General features: G+C 38.7%; 1 protein-coding gene across 5 annotated transcripts in view; it reads right to left on the bottom strand.

The window, feature by feature from the left end:
- Positions 1 to 1,328: 1,328 nt before the first annotated feature.
- Positions 1,329 to 19,220, bottom strand: part of brip1 (BRCA1 interacting helicase 1) — a 54,750-nt gene continuing 36,858 nt past the window's right edge. For all 5 annotated transcript variants that reach the window (XM_086216153.1, XM_086216157.1, XM_086216156.1 and 2 more), the window contains exons 15-20: positions 18,062 to 18,221; positions 15,653 to 15,774; positions 10,625 to 10,737; positions 10,471 to 10,553; positions 10,069 to 10,365; positions 1,329 to 9,223 (exon numbers count right to left, since the gene is read on the bottom strand). In XM_086216153.1, coding sequence (XP_086072279.1) covers positions 8,808 to 9,223; positions 10,069 to 10,365; positions 10,471 to 10,553; positions 10,625 to 10,737; positions 15,653 to 15,774; positions 18,062 to 18,221 — 1,191 coding nt within the window. In that variant the 3' untranslated portion in view covers positions 1,329 to 8,807. The remainder of the gene's footprint in view (positions 9,224 to 10,068; positions 10,366 to 10,470; positions 10,554 to 10,624; positions 10,738 to 15,652; positions 15,775 to 18,061; positions 18,222 to 19,220) is intronic.

Below are 19,220 nucleotides of genomic sequence, written 5' to 3'. Positions count from 1 at the left end.
AGAGAACTCATACAAATTCATATATTAAATGTGCTTTCATTATCACTTTCACACACAACTTACTCATATGACTGAACACCTCAAAAAATTATCATGCCACTGAACAAAGAAGTTGTCATTTAGGGATCAGATATTCTTACCTTGGAGAGTGTTCTAGAATAATGGGGGAAGGTTACATAAATGGCTAACTGCGAGCCCATAATGCTCTCCTGCTGAGACCCTACTACAATATGCACAACCAAAAAGGCATCAGGCTTTCAGCTGACAAATGGTTGCCACAATAACACTTATAGCATTAACCAGCTTATGCTGTAAGCACACTAAGATGAGCCCAAACAACGGATGTCAATATCAAGATTAGTCAATTTACAAAACCACAAAGGCAGATTAGGTGTCTAATTCCTCTGACCCTCTGAAATAAATCTGGGTTTATTACCCAAGAAGCTCCAAAGCTATGACACAGGCCAAGTTCTAACAGCTGCTCCAGTAGACAGACTGCTAAAGACCCTCTATTACCAGATGATCCAGTCAAGCAATCCTTATCAGGCTATACACTCTTAAAGAAATCAATTTCATTAGCCTTCTGTATATTCACCTGAAGTTTCACAGTGGCAGTATATTCTAAATTCTGTCATAAAATACATCAACAGCATCCACATATCATTTCTCAATTTAGAAGCAAAAGAATACACGTTAGTAAGTATCCTCTTCTAGCATGTGTTGTTGAAAATGCCACTTAGCCCATCTTACGTGGTAATTATATATGGTATTACTTTCCCAGTCATTTGGCAGAAATAAAGATTTTTCAGGTTTGCCAGTTTTTTTTTTCCAAACATATGCACCTATAATGTTAAAAACAGATGGTTTGTGCAATTTCCAAGATGTAATTATTATGTAATGTTACTGTTTCAGTCAAGGAAATGTTATTTCCCAAGAGAATATTAAGAAAAACATTTATGTGTTGGAGCAGATATCACATATGGCTTTGATATTTTATTCATTTTATTTGCATTTGGTTGTTTTTACCACTGAAGCAAGTCTTAATGCATCAGTGGGTATGTAACTCAATATAACATATATAAATAACCCTTCGTTCAGCGACAGAAATTCATAGAATAAGAATTAAATTATAAGTAATTTTACACAAAACTGAATACCATAAATTATAAAAATTTCAAACTTTCATTTTACATTCAAAATGAGTAATGCTCTGTCTTCTCAAGTGGATGTACTCATCTGAATGCCTTTTATTTACAAGAAATGAATCACTCAGATGAAAATAATCATCTTTAATATGCACTGGAGCATGAAGATTGGCTTTTATTAAAGGTCACTGTAAGGGAGCTTGCAAGCAACCAATCTCCTCTGTGACAAAACAAAGCACATAAAAACAAACATGGTGTTTGTATGCCCTTCTGTTTTGAAAGCATCAACATTATATATGTAGCTACTGGCAGGACAGACAGAGGAAGAGTGATATGTGTAGGTACAACTGAGTGATAAATGATGGTGGGGACTCATGGCAACAGTAACACATTGATATTAACATGTAGAAATGACAATAGTTTATGCCAGTTAAATTCTTGTGTGTCATGCTCAACACCAAGACTGTTGCATTCAGGTATTCTGGTTGTTGTCTGGCAATTGCAGCCAGACAGACACCAAAGCTGCACATGCAATATGGTGTCTGTCAAATTTACAGATGAACAGCAGGAACCTGAAATACCCCATGCAAGCATCCCAGAAACAATAAAGAGTGGAATCGAAGCCAAAGCCATCACAGTAGAGGGGAGCAGAGACGTGCAAGATGGGCTTAGTCAGATTCACACTATAATCCAGATGGCTGAGATGTTTAGGCTATTTAACAAACAAGCTGTCTGATCATGTCTGGTAGCAGCAGGAAAAGATGAAAGAGGACACTTCTCTTTGTAAAATTTTTAACGGTCCTTAGCAAAAATTCAAATTATTGAACATAAAGAATGCAACATAATAGCTATGACAGGGTAATGATTCAGTAAAACAGCAGCCAACAGTTTATTCATAATATAAAATAAACGCATTTCTTACATTTTCATGCAATAAATAGCGACAGATGCTTCTTCCCCATACACTTGGATTAACTTGCCGAAGTGTTATACATATTAATATCCACCCTAGAATCTGTGATTAGAATCAGTCTATGATTGAGCCTCCACTAGAATGATCTCTGTTAGTTTGGAATGTGTTTATCCATAAAGGTTCCTGAAAACCCATTTATTAAAACATTCACAATCAGCACCCAGTTGGATAAAATTCTGATGTGAGTAATACTTGGCAGAAATGATTAATTCATTTATTTATCAAATCAACACTTGAAATAATAATTTTTTACAATACATTTACGATACAAGTGTTGCTCTTGTTATTTTAAAAGTGTTTTTTTCTCATTGTTTTGTCAACCTGAATAATGTCATGATGAATTTGGAAAGTTTATTCTGAATTTATCAGCCAATCTGCGTTAATATATGTAGTCTGACTGGAATGATAATTTCAATGGTGTTTGACATTTAATATCTGTTGTAATGAAGATGACTTAAGTGTTGCTTATAAGATAATAATACTAATTAGACACTGATATTTATGGCCAAGTAGCCTTCTACAGCGACAGTTAAAGGTGCAGTGAGTGATTGTGATTCAGTACAATTTTTTTCTGTGTTCAAATTCATCAGTCATTGATCTCATCATTGTGTCATAGGTGCCCATGTGTGCTAAAAAAAAAAAAAAACAGACAAAAAAAAAATACCCTAACTCCTGTGAATGGGAAACAAAGAATGCATCTTGGACAGAATATTACTATTCTATCCAGGCAGCAGCAGGGGGCACTTTTGCTTGTACTTCAGAAAGGACAGAGTTACATGCAGAATGTCAGCAATGGAAAAATATCATGAGGAAAATTATCTTGCCACATTGATTCATAACTTTTCAGCCATTATGGTGCAGCTAACATTCATTGTTGGTAATGTTGTTGTTGTTTCACATTTGCTTCAGTTCTACCAAAAACAAGTCTTCTGCATTTCATAAGGTTTACAAATTGGTATTTATGACCACAGACAGTCTTAATTTTACCATAGTTTTGGTATAGTCAGCAAGCCCACTTATTATTAGTATTGTTGACTAGGCAAATGTGTATCATTGGAATTGGGGGGAGGACCTCTTGAAAAAGCTGTAAAATGAGGGGATCTATTTGCTCGGTGCTTGAGTTCAGATATCACCAATCTGTCTCCAAAGTGGCTTTTTCAACCTTTAATTGTGAGGACTCACATGGTGTTTAAAAATGTCAATTTACCAACTGAATTAGACATGGTCAGTTGTCGGTTGGGAGTGGTATCCACAGAATGTAGCATGCTCATCATGGCACCAGTTGTCAACCACACATCCCGACATGCCAGGAAAAAAGAAATAATAAAAACTATTTTAAAAATTGTAAAACAATATTGCTGATACAGAAATGAACATTTCAGATGATACATATGTCAATTGTCCCTGTGACAGACTGGCAACCCATCCAAGGTGTACCCTGCCTCTCACCCAATGTCAGCTGGGATAGGCACCAGCATGTACCACGCAACCCTTAAGCAGGATAGATAATGGACGGATGGATAGATGGATGAGTGGGTGGATGGATGGATATGTCTCAAATAAAGCACAGTAGCATGTTGAGTATTTAAATGATACTGAACAAAACAGGTCATCTCTTTTATCCCTTGAAGATATGAGATGAATGAATATGATATATTGAAGTGTAACATCAATACTCAAATACAACTGCCACAGGAAATTAGCATCAGGTCCAAAAACTACAGTGAATCAACTTAGACCCCACTGAAAACATAAAAAGTATCATAAGATTCTTTAAAACTGTTCTTGAGTCAACAGCACTGGCACTCGGGCAGTCGGTGGATCCAGCAAAAGCATAGCATCCACTTCATAGTCCAGCACAAAGGAAAAAGATTGCATTTTGCTCTGTAATACTTAAAAACATATACCAGAAAGTGTACTGGGTCCGCAATGCTAATAAAATTTGCAATCAGCAAAACAGCTAATGCACATATAACTTGCCCCAGTTATTCACAAACCAACACTTTAACTGAAGTTTAAAGGTATGTAAAGGTTGCTGCAAAATACAGAATTGCAAGTAACACACACAGTATCACACAATTTTAAAGCCACAATACATTTTGTTGAACTTTATTTTTTACATTTTTGGTTTTCTGCTTTTTGGTCTCATACATCACTTTTGTTATTTATTCAATCAAAAACATGTTTCAATAACTAAATATTGCACTAAGGCAGGTCCTGCCCGTAAACCAAATAATTAAAAGATCAGCTTAGAGATTTATAAATCAATGAGGTTGTAAGGTATTTCTACAAGCTGCGATAATTTGTATTGTGTCTCTGTCTTGTTATTGTTGTAAATCAGATTATGGATGAGTGGATATTGATTGATTTGTGGCTACTGACACAGCAGGACCTTGCAAAAGTTGGACATACAAGTGACAAACAGCTAAAAAAAAAAAAGCAGTACAATGACATTAAATACAGATAAGATAGATAGCAAATATTTAGGTGTAAAGAGCACATTACCATTTCTAAAACTCAGATTGCTACCTACATCTGTTAATTTGGAAAATAATTTCAGTAAAAGTATTGTTCCAGGTAAATTCTTGCCTCCATTTTCACTTCTTTTACCTTCCTGGATTCCTGAAGTCCTCATTAGCCATTTTTTAAGGATGAAAACTACCAAATCAATAGGAATCTCCCTCATAATTTTTTTCCAACAAACTAATTTACGACTAAATTTACAACATGTCTCACTAAATATTTATATATCGATAATGTATAGCTTCCAAACTTGTGCCACAGACCTCCATTTTTATTCAAAAAAATCCAATCACACAAAAAATGAGGCATATATGCAAAAATAGCCAAAAATATTAGAGATCCAGTTTATATCATACTGAATTCATGTCAGTCAAGCGTAATACCATGTGATAAAATAGTTCTTGTGTACAGTGCAGACATGGACATAAAATATAGTTTACCTTATGTGTTTTGACACATACAAAAACTACACAAATGTGGTATTTGAGGGGAAATGATTGATGATATGAATGATGCAACAGCTGGTTCTCAAGATTTATGGATATAATAACATAATTTGGACAAAATGACGGACTCAATAAATCTGCATCCTTTGGGAATGCAGAAAGACCATTTAGCAAGAATTTGATGACAACTGGATTAACTCAACAGCCTCTTGGTTGAGCAGCAAAACTAGCAAGATTGATTGTTTAGATGCCTATCGACTGATGTACATAATTTTTTCTCCAAAACTGTAGCTTTTAAATAATCTGAAAGAGGGCTGCCAGCATAGGAGTCCCAGGAGTCCAAGATGGCATATGCTGCACAAACACATAGCAATGGGGAAGCGTGTGTGGTTTCATTTAGAGGAAAACAATATAAAATCATTCAAAGTGAAAGACTGACATTTCCATTCATGCTAAAATTTATGTGCACAAAAGACATAGTCTGTAAGCCCTATTACTCCATCAATCCATCCATTTTCTATACCACTTATCCTCAGAGGCTGGAGCCTATCCCAGCTGACATTGGGCGAGAGGCAGGGTACACCCTGGCTGAGTCGCCAGTCTGTCACAGGGCTATCAGGAGCAAGGGGTTCCACAGCTTGCTCAAATATATTTCCACATGGTCACCAGGAGAACTGATGATCAAAACAGTGACCCTTCGGTTGCTTAACAGCTACTCTACCTCCAAGCTATTTCGCCTTCTCAGTCTGTAATGCCATTAATGCCTAAAAAAAAATTAACCCCTGCTGATAAAAAAATGTATTTTTAATGGGTCACGGAAAATCATCCATGTCTATTTATAGTTGTCTCATGATTGCTAAAAGGCTAGCACACATTTGGGAGAAATAGTCAAAATATGTTATCAACTTGTTAAACCGCAGGGGTATTTATATTTTGTGAGTAGCACTGAATGTAAGTTTCTTGTATACCTTGGAGGAGCACTGAATGTAAGGTTCTTGGATACCGGACCATTAACAACATTATATAGAGTAGTTGACCTTTTGGGGTGTTTTGTTTGCACTGGCTTAACGATTGACTAGTAGGAGCATGTGATATTTCAGCTTCTTGTAGACCCTCTGTGCTTTTTTGTTTGATGGTCACAATTCCCTGTCCTCATGGAACTAAGAGGGCAATAATCATTTTAAGAGCTTTCTGTTCTCCATCCACAGAGGGACTGACTTTTTAAGGTGTACATTCTATTTTAAAATGATTTCTGTCTTTCAAACAGCTGATACTGCTACATCCAAGCACTGCTTAACACAAAAAGTATTGATTCTGCTTCTTTTAGGAACCAGGAAGACACGTGATCCAAGAAGAACAGTTTGGCAATTTCTGCGTTTAAGAATGACCTTGGAAACTCAACTTTAGACAAACTTGTCCATCAGGCCACTTAGGGCCTGTAAAAATCATTATATTCTTGACAATAAGAAAAATGAATGACTTAAAAATGTAATATGGTTAAAAGCTCTGGAGAAGCTACCAATGGACTTTGAAGAAATAAAAGCTTATCAGCTGCTGTTTCCAGCGTCAACAGAAAATATTGCAATTCAGTTTTTGACCCTTTTAGACAGGATTTTCTACCAATACTGACCTGATTCCTAGAGCTGGTGTGTTATCACAGCTAAAACTGAGCTTGTTCCATTGAGTAGGACAAGGAAATCTTTTGATGCATGACTCTCTGAAGACTAAAACAGTGCCCTCAGAGTGGTAAAAATTTGGGTAGTCTGTAGGGGGAATTTTGTGTGATGAAGGAATTTGTTAGTCACAAGAAACAGGCTGGAGTCTCAGAGATGGCTTACACTGATGTCCAAAACAGATGTACATGGTTCGCTGTGAGATGAGGTTGAGTCAACTCCCCAGAACATCTGAGTTCCACCCCTTGTAAACAGTCATACTAGTAATGTCAGACATGACCAGACATCCTAGTTGGAACATCCAGCACAATGTCATCTTCACGCAGTCTAAATACAGCTACGCATCAGGATAACGCTGGCGTCGTAAGCGTCAGCTTTACTATCAGTAAGTATTCTAACAACAAATTTCATGATTATAAAAGAACTTATGGAAGATGCCACAGGTTCACTCCCAGTCTCAGGACAAGGTCAGATAAGCTCTTAGCCATACAGACAAATTACGAGAATAAGACCAAGAAAGCTAAAACAAAGGATGCCAGTTGAAATTCCTTATCAATTCCAAACAGCTATCCTTTATTTTTTTACTTCGCACAGCTGCAGGTTGGTGGGAGGTACAGTGTTTTAATGTACAGCCAGCTTGCTGCCCGGCAGGATGCAAAGGATCAGGCATACATAATCTTTCATATATGAGTATTCTGGATACAAATATAAGGGTTTAATACAGTAATTACACTCACTTGGGAATTTACGAGGTCCATCTGGATAAAATCTCCGAACACTCCAGCCATAAATTTAATATTTTTAGCAGGAGATGATCTATTTGGATGAATATTGTTTTGTGAAAGCTGAGCTCTTTTTCTGCCCACATACTGGCTTGAATACTTAGTAGTGCACCAAAATGTTCACCCCTGGACAGAATAACTGCTCTAGTTGATAAGTGTAGCCTGTCTGAGATTACAAGTGAGTTTAAAATGACTCTTTCAGACAAATGACAGTGGTTAGCACTGTCGCCTCACAGCAAGAAGGTTACGGATTTGAGTCCCCGCTTGGGCACGGGATCTTTGTGTAGTTTGAATGTTCTCCCTGTGCCTACGTGGGTTCTCTCTGGGTACTCAGACTTCTTCCAACCGTCCAAAGTCATGCAATTGGGGACTAGGCTAATTGGATACTCTATATTGACCATAGGTATGACTGTGAGTGTGAATGGTTGTCTGTCTATATGTGTTGGCCCTGTGACGCACTGGTGACCTGTCCAGGGTGAACCCTTTCTCTCGCCAGAAAGCCACTGCAGAAGAAAATGGATGGATGGATGGATGGTTCCAACCGCCGTGTCTTTGTGTGACAGAGACAATGTGAATGGATGGTCTCTACAAGCATGGATCCCACCTTGACGCATTAAGGAGGAAGTGTGATGGTGTGGGGGTTACTTTGCTTGTGACTCCGTTGGGGATTTATTCAAAATTGAAGGCACACTGACCCAGCATGGCTACCACAACATCCTACAGCGACATCCCATCCCATCAGGTTTGTGTTTAGTTGGACCATCATTTATTTTTCAACGGAACAATGATCCCAAACACACCTCCATGCTATGTTAACAGCTATTTGACCAAAACAGAGAATGATGGAGAGCTGTAACAGATGACCTGGCCTCCACAGTCCCCTGACCTAAACCTAATCAAGATTGTTTGGGATAAGATAGACTGCAGAGTGAAGGCAAAAGGGCAAACAAGTGCTCAGCATCTCTGGGAACTTCCTTCAAGACTGTTGAAAAACAATTTCAATTTAACATTTTAGGAAAACCACTGAAAATGATGTAACAGTGGTATGAACTGGCATCTCTGGTGGGACATTTGCCACTAGAAAAACTTTATTTGTACAAGGCATTCTGCTATGTTCAAAATATTTGATGTTCCCAAATCATTATTTACTCATTGGAATTGGAGGAGCTTCCTTGAGCCAACTCAGAGCCAAAAAGTTACTGTGAAAGCAGGGCCAAGCTCTCTGCTCCTCAAGCAATGCAGGAAAGTGGCTCCATTTTTGTGTCTCACAATGGGCTGTCCTCTTCTCCCTCACCATTGAACAGTTCTGGGGTGAAGAAGATAGTCTGGTCCTCGTCCTCTTCATTTGGATTGTGTGCTGGTGATAGCTCTCTTTCGTAGCTGAGAGGATCTGTTTCTGCAGAAGGCTCGGGAGCAACAATTTCCGTCTTGATGTTACAGGATCTGTTACAGTCCTCTCTCTTCATTTTCACAAAGGGGATATGCTGTTTCTCTGTGTGCTTGGAATCATGAGGTGTTTCTAAGTGCTGGCTGGATTTGCTGGGCCCTTTTTCTTTAAAGACTGGCTTCTTGAAGCACGTACTGACAGGGTTTGAGGTGAAAATGCTGTAGAGACACTGAGCTGAGCTTTTAGGACAACAGAATATCTCTGCTGGGGGATGGTGCATCATCTTCTGACATTCTGTATTGAGGGAAGAAACATATATCTTCTTATCAATTCCAAATAGACAGACAAGAGAGTGAACACATTAAAGGTGCACTAACCGTTGCTGCATGGATTCAGTGCAATTTCATTTTTGTCTCAAATCGTGGGTATCTCCCCTTGATCTGCTATCTGCTGCTGTTAAGTGTAAGATATTTTTATGGTTGAAGTTACTCGTCATAAAGTTGTAGATCATTTCAGCCTTTCACCATATTGCTCTTTTGGTAATATCTCATTGAGCTTGGAAAGTTTGGTTTGCATTGGAAGCTAGTTATTTTTTAAATTAGTGTGGAGTGTGGTGTTAGACCTCCTGTTGTAGTGTCATGAGATAACTCTCAACTTCACCATATACAGTGATCAATGAGTAGAGTTTGCCAATGGACTGGAACTGTTTTCACTTTCATTGATTTAAGTGTCTGTTTTCTCTGTGCTAAGTGCAAAAAAATGTAAAGAGGGAGAGGAAGCATAGTAAGGGTACAACCATGACATCCCCCTTTTGATAACTTGGTGGAATAATGTTGGGCTCAGACAAAACTACTTTATTTTATTTACCATTTAAAGTGAAAGAGCCATGTACTAATTCCATAATTTTCTTAAGCGCACACATGATGAACACATACAGAGAACTATGAGGAGGCATTCACAGACTTGGAAAAAGGTGTTGGATTGCAATCACTACCAGTACGCAATGGCAGTGGGCCTTACCAAATGAAAGCAAAAACCAGTTTCAAGGAACCAGAAAATAAAATTGCTATGTTCAGAGCTTTGGAATAAATTCAGCATACAACAATAAAGCTTTTTCTATTCATTTCAGTTTGGCTCACCTATTTTTTCATTTTGTTCAGCCTTCAACAGTGTAGGAAACAAAACAGGGATATTCGGGGGACTTCTATCCTGGTGGGGTTCAGGCAATTTGACAGCTGATTGGGGTGTTTGAGGCTCCAAAGCCTTCAGCAGACACTGTCCCTCTACAGCTTCTGGCAGAGGGCTGGAGACAACACAGGTTTGGCTGTCCACAGGGGTCCTACTCTGTTGCAGCTGAGTGAAAGCTACCAGAGACTGCATGACATTACTGAAGGTAACATGATGCTGGACGAGCTGGCGAACCCATTTGGACAAACCTGAAATATAACAAAACATATATTGAAAGAAAAAAATATTGTAATGGAGCACTATTGCCATCTACTGTTCATGTTTTGGAGGAAGAGTCAGCTGTAAAAAGTTACCTGTAGTGTACTTATTTGGATTATTCCTGTAACGGTCATCCACAAGAATGAGGGCACCCCAGTCATTCCTATGGCGAATACACCTAAAAATGATGTTTAATGGTTAACATTCCAAATACTTCAATGAAAATCTCAATGTATGACACATATTTACCTCCCCAGGGCCTGGTTTAGAGCTCGGTAGGCCTGAATCTCATACCAGCGATGGCCTGGAAGAAGACCTCTCGTCCTGCAGTGCTGGTCATTGTACTTCATCTTTAGTTCAACCTACAGTATTCCAACATAATAATGGGTCTATACATATGATATGGTTCAGTAACTGCTCATGTCCATCAAAGTTACACCTTCCACAACATTTCCATTGTCTGAGTTTGTGTTTTCATCCATTTGTCATGTGACTAATACACAACAATAAACAAAGTATGCACTAAAATAGATAACTAGCATTTCACCTACAAGCACCAATGGAGGGGAGGGAAAGACAGGAGAGGATCTCGGACCTTTGAAATTGACGGTATCATATTTTGCACTTATGATGATTCATTTGCAGATCATTTTCATGACTGTGAGTAAAGCAAATCACTGATCAACTTTGACCTTGTGTATGATTCACAGCACAACTCCAGTATAATAAACACTGGTAAATCTAAACGAAGGAGACCATTCACAATTATCATTCCCATATAATGACTCCCTGCTGGGCTTTAACATATCCTTTAAGTGTTTTAACTGAATTTTTTTTTTCAATCCTAGAAATAACTCTGTGTCGAAGTTGTTTGATGATAACAGGTGTGTGGTTGAGAGGAAGCGTATGTCTGACTGCAAATGAATGCAAATTAATTTTGAGATGATTTACTTGTCATGACAATAAGCATATTAGTGGCTGATTAGTGAGCATATGAGAGCACAGTAGGATAAGGATATTTACCTGCATTTCCCAAGGAATCATTTTTAAAACATGATACTGTTGCCGTTTGCAAATGAGCCTGAAAATAAATTATTTTTTGGAACAACAGCCCCAATTGTGTGGGTTTTAGGAGTGTCTTAAGGATTTATCTGGGACATGGGAGCAACCAAGTAGGCAGAGTTAAAAGAAAACCAGATCCCAAACAAATACAACAACCTAAACAATGGCTTGAAAATGACTGCCCCCACAGACAGATGTGTGCTGAAAGGGAAGCAGAGGGGCGAAACAGAGGCCGTGACAGAACAGAATGGAGGTAGGAGGGGGAAAACAAGGTGGTCTAGGGTGACATGAAGCACCCCTGCACAAAAATGCCAGGAAAGCACCCGTCCATTTGCATCTACCTCTTCTGATTTTAGTGCTAACCTTTCTGAATTGACAAGTGAAAAGTTCAGTTGGCGTCTGACGAGTTGCCATGAAGGGCAGGCTGCTGAACAGGGCTCTAACTGCTTTTGACAGGTACCATGTGTTCGCCCAGAGCCACCAAACACAGGGCCGTGGCAGGTACAGCCTGTTCCCTCACGCGCATCACGCAATGCCACTGTGGCCTGTCTGGGCTTGTATACATAAACAAACAAGCACAGTCACAGGAAATCAGAAATGTCATCCCAAAGTTGGACTATGACTAATCACACCTCCCCTATGAAGAATTCAATGCAACACCTGCAACCAAAGCAAAATGTTGAAGGGACTTAGATTATGAAAATAGATTTGGAGGTGTATAACATAGGTCTGGCCACGTTATATAAATATACTACAATAGTGAAATCAAACTTTGGGAGACAAATTATATAAACATGTCATGAAGAGTTACAAATGCTACTGACCTCTTGGTAAGATGCACATGTACAGTAAGAGACACCAGAGCAGTAATAGAATACACTTCTCAACCTGCAGCTCCAACAGAAAGGCCAGTAGCCTCAAGCTGTCAGTGTCATCTAAATCTAATCACAGTACATTTCAGTGTTCTGGCCATCACATCTGTGGTCTTTACCATGTCATCATCCAATCTAACATGACAGGTTACATATGTGAAAAAGCCAATTCTGGCTGCTAGCAAATCTCACAAATGTGCAAGAAACCACAAGCTAGAAGGGATTAGTTAAAATGTCAAGAGATCACTCGCTTGCTTTGGCCTTGTCCTCTACAGCTACCTGTTCATCCCGAAAAATATATATTTGACCACTAGGCATAATTCATAGCTGAGCGCATCTGTTTGAGCTACATTTTACACAGGGTGTTGAGGGGGGGGGGCATCAGTGTCAGTGTGCCCGCCTCTGGCAGTCCAGGACATCTTGTGCCTGTCAGTGAGATTGCTGAGCACCTCATCTGTCACATTAGGCTGAGGTGAAAGCAGAGTGGCTCATCTTGAAGTTAGATGTGTCTCTGTGTACACACTCACTAAGACATCAGACCTGTCACACTTTCTTCTCTCCACCATACTGTTTGTTCAGATGTTCATTTAAAGGCTTCCTTTAGCCAAAATTGTTGTGTTTTTATTTTTTACCACAATTTTCCCCTAAAACAGTCAAAGTAGATGGCCGTTCCCATTGAGCCTGGATCTGCTCAATGTTCCTGCCTGTTGAAAGGAAGGTTTTCATCACTGCTGTTACAAGATGTGCTGGCTCACGGAGAATTTTTGGGCGTAAATTCATTGAAGGAGTGTGGTGCTGGATCTACTAAATTCAATTCAATTTTATTTGTATAGCGCCAAATCATAACAAAAATTACCTCATGACACCTAACAAGTAGAGCAGGTCTAGTACCACACTTCCATGAATTAAAGCAGCAGTTGTTATTCTTAACATGTGGATGCTTCGTCATTTCACCCAGTCAGGAAAGTAGTTCCAGTTATGTATCTGACTCTAACATCTCATAGATTTCAACAGCTTTTTCACAGTGAAATACACGTGTGCACAGCCCTACTTCAGTTAATGTAGGCAAAGCCCATTTTTGGGGAAAAGTGTATTTATTGACAATATAGACAGTATGCCCCCTGGCTCTGTGTCGTCTGTTTTTGAAAAAATGTGGCAAAGCAAAAATGCATCACTTGCATTTAAGGCCACCTCAACTTATATTAATGCTCTACAAGACGCTTTCTCATAGTAAGACACTTAGTTTATTAGTTTCAATGATTGGGAACTGTTTGTTTGAAAAATTCTCCTTTCATTAATTTTAAATATCAAACATAAAAAATATATTGCTTTATTTTATTTGTATTGCAATATTAAATTAAATAGTTAATTGTTATACAGTATTTATCATAATAGTTCATTGAAGAACACCAATTTAATATCAAACTTTTTTTTACACCTTTTGCTATTGTTTTTTTTTTAGAATAGCACTCTCTACATAACCCTACTGGAAAAATAGTCATTCTGAACAGTTTTTCATGATACAAAGATTAGAGAGCTTTGTAATAATCAATGTTTTCTAAATGTTACTTTGTTTGTGAAAAATCAGAGAGTGGATCTCTGGCTAATACAGGCTTACATATGTTTTGTGTTAATCAAATATTTACTGTATGTATAACCTTTTATCAATACCTTATTTTCTCTCTGACTCAAAATATGACAGTGAGGGGAAACTGAAAAATCTCATATCGCATGCTGTGTCGCAACCTTACAATCACCACGGCAAATAAACAAGACATTAACACACCGTATTTCCCGAAATTTGACACAAGGAAAACCTTTAACTGCGGTTGAAGCCTCCCACTTGATTCGGATAGGCTTCTGGATACCTGTGGTCTTAACTAAACACTGGATTAACATTTCTGTCAATCTAACTGCTAACCCATGTCATTATCAAACACCTAGTATCAACATTTTTTTGAGAGTACCCTGCTGGAATCCTGCCTTTCACGTTTAATACGTGATACAATACATATAATATACAACATACACACGATGATTTAAAAAATAAACTATTTCCTGGGAGCTGAAACTGACAGCTTTGGCTATAATTAAAGGGTCTGGGAAGCTTCTATCAAGCACTCATCTTGCCACACTGACAGAACAGGTTAGTGAAAGCTCTATTGTGCTCTGGTAGAGGGATTTGGGGGATAAGCAGTGGGGGTGGGGGGAATCAAAAATAAAGGTCAACTATCTATCTGCTAAGGACAAGGCAGACACGGGAGCATCGCTTAGGGATTTTTTTTCACGGATCACCAAAAAGGGATAGTATTATTTGGAGTTGGTTTGAGTGTATGAATGTCTGATTACTTTACTCTATTAATAATAAACAAAAGTTTGAAACATGACCAAAAAGCAAGAGGTGGACATCATACAGGGTGTGTATCTATTGGTGTGTTTGTATGTGGGGGGGTGTTTAACTTGCTTTTATTCAAATTATCAATTCCTGCAAATGAATATTTGATCATTTTGTTCAACTCCCTAAATATTGCAGAAATAGTTGTTGCACGTGGCTGATGAAGAAGAGCTCATGTATCAATAAGAGCAAACTGTAAAGAGCAAAGGGAACATTTCCGTATCAAAGAAATCATAGCATACAGGAAGCATGTGTCACTAAAACAATGACAGACAATTCCATCATATCTCAAATGGTAAAGTGACAATTCCTATGAGCCCCGACACAGTGAAAAAAATTGTTGATTATTAGTTGTTATTACAGGAAAGTATAATAGACACATCTAAATTTTGTAGTTATTCACACTGATTTGCTTTGATAAATATTAATAGATAAGTGAATATAAATTAGTTTGCCTCAATAACATACATGAATAATTTTTTAAAATTTCTTTCAGTAAGGGTGTGTGTGTGGGGTCTTCTTGTATGCGTGTTCTGCCTCCTTAATTAAAAGGTAAGGAAAATACCTAATTTCAAGTACAAAGACTCACATTTTTATAGCTTTTGGAAATTTCTCTCTCTGAACAAGCACACAAATTGTTGAGTTTTATTATCTGAACCAGAAGTTCAAAAGGCCCTTGCATGAAATTGACATTAATTATCTGCATTGGACCAGATGAGCAGATTGGACAGTGTGATGCTTACTGTCCAATGTGTCATTGTTCCCCTTCGCCCACAGCATATGGTCAGATCATGATAAATTCATGATTACTGTTACATAACCACAGATAATTACAAAATTTTCCATTCATACCCTTATCTCAAAGCCCAGAGGAGAAGGTTCAGAACCCCAGAAAAGAAAAGAAAAAACTGAGGCAAGATAGTAGCAAACTGCTTACCAACTACCTACCTGGAGGTCTTTAAAGTTTGGAAAGGGAATCCCAACCGTGACAACTGCTCTGGCATAGTCGTCTGCAAAATCCAGTCCTTCACTCACTTTACCTCTACAGACCGCAATCAGCAGAGCACCATCTACAAGTCATCCAGAGCAAAGGATGAACAATTTATAGCAGCCCTCTAAACAATTACTATCCCTGTTCTACACTAAACTTATTTCAGGTCTAACTAGGAGGACACTGTAGAGCACACACCTCCGCCAGGGTCATAAATGAAAAAAATGTAGCTTGAGAAAAGGATCTCCCACAAAATTGACTGGGCTCCCTCCCTGACCCATGCTTCATCTATGGTCCAAGTTTTGGGAAAATCAACCTGATATTTTTTGCACAAGGTGGGTGGGTTATTTTACGATTTTGTCCTGTTAAGGCGTGTTCACACCAAACGGGAAGCGAATTTGCGCAAATTTGATCGCTGGATCATTTGTTTTTTTTCACATCGTTCATGCAAACTTTTTTCCCCTGCGAGGAGAATTTATTTCTGACATTTCTTTCCATCGTCAAACATGGCTGACGTAACAATCGTTGCTGGCTTGTATCTGTTGTTGAAGTCCCAGATACAGCAGAAAACCAAACCCCCCCCCCCCCCCCCCCCCCAAAAAAAACCCTGCTGTATCTGGATCCATGTCATAATCCGGAGGAGCACATAGCTGTGTGAATTTCACCGCTTTCTCCAGGAACTGCGCCTGGATGACAGTTTCCAACAGTACTTCAGGCTGACGAGGGCCCAGTTCGATGACCTGTTGGCGAGGATCGGTGCCAGGATATCACAGATGGACACCAACTACAGCACCAGGACCACTGACGTGACTTCACTGACACCAGAGTCAACACTGATTGGCTCTCTCGACACAACGTCACGCAAATTAGTCGTGCAAGTTGAAAAATTCAACTTGCGTGTAGACACGAATACACAAAATTTGCATCGCAAAATTCATGTCGCGAAATTGGCGTCGCCCGGCAAGTATACACACAAATTCACGTCTAATCACCTCTCTACATAGACTTTACATGTAAACTTAATGTGTGAAAAATTTGCACTGTTTGGTGTGAACATGCCTTTACAGTTACAAATTATGTGTTGAAAAATGAGGTGGCACGGTGGTGCAGTAGTTACCACTGTTGCCTCACGGCAAGTAGGTTCTAGGTTCCAGCCCTGGCTCGAGCACAGGGTCTTTCTGTGTGGAGAGTCCCTGTGCCTACGTGGGTTCTTTTATAAATGACATGCCCATCTAAAAATGTGTTTATAAAATTGCTATGTGCTGTGAAATTTGTTTTTGGTGTGGCTGCCCCTGCTGGATGGTTGAGGATGAGAGTGAGTGGTGCATAGAGAGGTCACGTGACCAGGAGCAAAGTTAATCTGGAGAGGGATATAGACGGAGCAAGACTAACTCCAAAATTTGTCTTTTGATTTATGGTTAAATAGTGAAAGACAGGAACAGAACCCCATAATTTCTCCTAAACTCAGTTTGGAAGGAGAAATGGTGTATGTGTGTGCGTGAGACCATCAATGTTGTATTCTATTTTATGTTATGATATGTGCATATTTTATATTTTGCATTTGATTATTGATGAGGAGAGCTAGCAAGTCTGGCATAACGTTACGTTAGTTAGTAAGAGAAATGGTGTCCTTGTGTTGCATGTAGCTAATTATTGCAGTGTGTTGATGTGAGAGGTATGATTCATGTGTGTATTTTGTGTTACAGTTTTTCACCCAAAAACAGTGGTTCTACAGTGGCTTGAAGGAGAAAAATGTTTTTGCACACTAGTGGTTGACTCGTCAAGTCTGACTGAACTGAGGAAAAGTTTTGGGAGCAGTTACAGACAGCAAGAGGGGACTAGGTTAATCGGATACTCTAAATTGACCATAGGTGTCACAGAGTGAATGGTTGTCTGTCTTTGTGTGCTGGCCCTGCAATGGACTGGCGACCTGTCCAGCGTGTATCATGCTTTTGCTCTTAGGCAGCTGGGATAGGCTTCGGCCCCACCGCAACCCTTAACAGAATAAAGAGTAGGAAATGGATGGTGTTGAAGACTGTATTCAGTAAATTATCCCAACATTAAAATAATGTAATCTGGATGCTGTCAGTTACTTTAGGATCATTTCCAAAATACAAAAATAACACCACAGTTCATTGTAAAGTAACCCCAAGGCTGTTTCTGTAAAATTAGACCTTAAATGAAAGACTGATATTACATTCTACCTCAACTACAAGTGCAACTACACAGCTTACAATGATTACTCTCCAAAAAAATTCCTCATTAGACTCATTGTACAAGGAAGCAACTCAAATTTGTGTTGCTCAGCCATTATTAAAATTCATCAAATCACAATAGTGACATGTAATGATGTGAAGCTGTCTCACCTCTTTCCCCACAGTATTTAATGGCATCATAGTAAGTCTGAAGTAGTTCATCAAAATCCCCCTTGGCACCACCGCGGGGCTCTGTAATCACAGTTTTCTGATTTTCAAGCGTCTCCCAGAGGCCAGTACTGGTCCATCGATCCCGTAGCTTGTCCAGCATCTGATTAAGTTACAGGATATATCATGATGTAAATGTAGACATTTACCAACATGTGACAGACAGCCAGACAGACAGACTACTTTATTAATCCCTTTTGGACGTTCCGCCAGGGAAATTGCACTCTCCTCAACATTCATTCACAGCACTGTTATCATAGAATAGACATAAATGATACCTTATCAAAAAATGTGTTAGTTTGTTGTTAAATATAATGTAGAACTGATCACACAGAAATCCTAATTATGATATTAAACTCGCAAAACAAGAGCAACATGACAAAGGAACTGGCAGGTTCCTGGTCACTGCATACATACTGCAGGGGGGTGAACGATTGTGACATTTCACTGAATATTCACCCCATGCCTCAAGTTTGCTTGATACTCACCAGGATAAAGCAAGGTTTTCTCTGGAACACAAGCAACACATCTCTGTGGATAGCAATGTCACATAGACCACCACTTTGGCCCACAAGATGAAACCTTCTTTTTTTATGTTATCTTTATTAAATAAGGACTTTGCACAACAAATATCTCAACGTAATAGATGCTTTACAACAGATTTAGCAATCGGGTCATATGCTGTCCCTGGGGGCATATACACAGGATCTTTAAACACACCATACACTGAAAGCATAAATGCAACACCAACTTAAAAAATATGAAGACTATTACAGGTGCACATCAACATAAAAGCACTTTCATTCAGTATAACTAGCAAATCAGACAATTTAGTAAATCTGACTCACAGCCAATTGAATGTTAATGCAATATGTATTTTTGATGAATCTTGTATAAAAGTGTTTGTCCAACTGTTTTCTGGCAATAAAAGCAGATTGTTCATAGAAAGTCCTTTGCAGTACGCTGTATTGTGCCCATTTCAAGTCTGATTTTAGCACAAATCAAGAGTTCTGTTTTGTTAGAGCAAAGCTGGAAAAAAAAACTTTTTGTTGGGATTTTTTGTATTATGATTTAGCATATAAAACTGATGAGACTAAACTGC

The sequence above is a fragment of the Aulostomus chinensis genome, chromosome 10, assembly GCF_037954235.1.
Source record: "Aulostomus chinensis isolate RoL2024-O1b breed Wild chromosome 10, RoL_Achi_v1.0, whole genome shotgun sequence".
In the NCBI taxonomy this organism is placed as follows: domain Eukaryota; kingdom Metazoa; phylum Chordata; class Actinopteri; order Syngnathiformes; family Aulostomidae; genus Aulostomus; species Aulostomus chinensis.
This window is presented reverse-complemented; position numbering and strand designations above follow the sequence as displayed.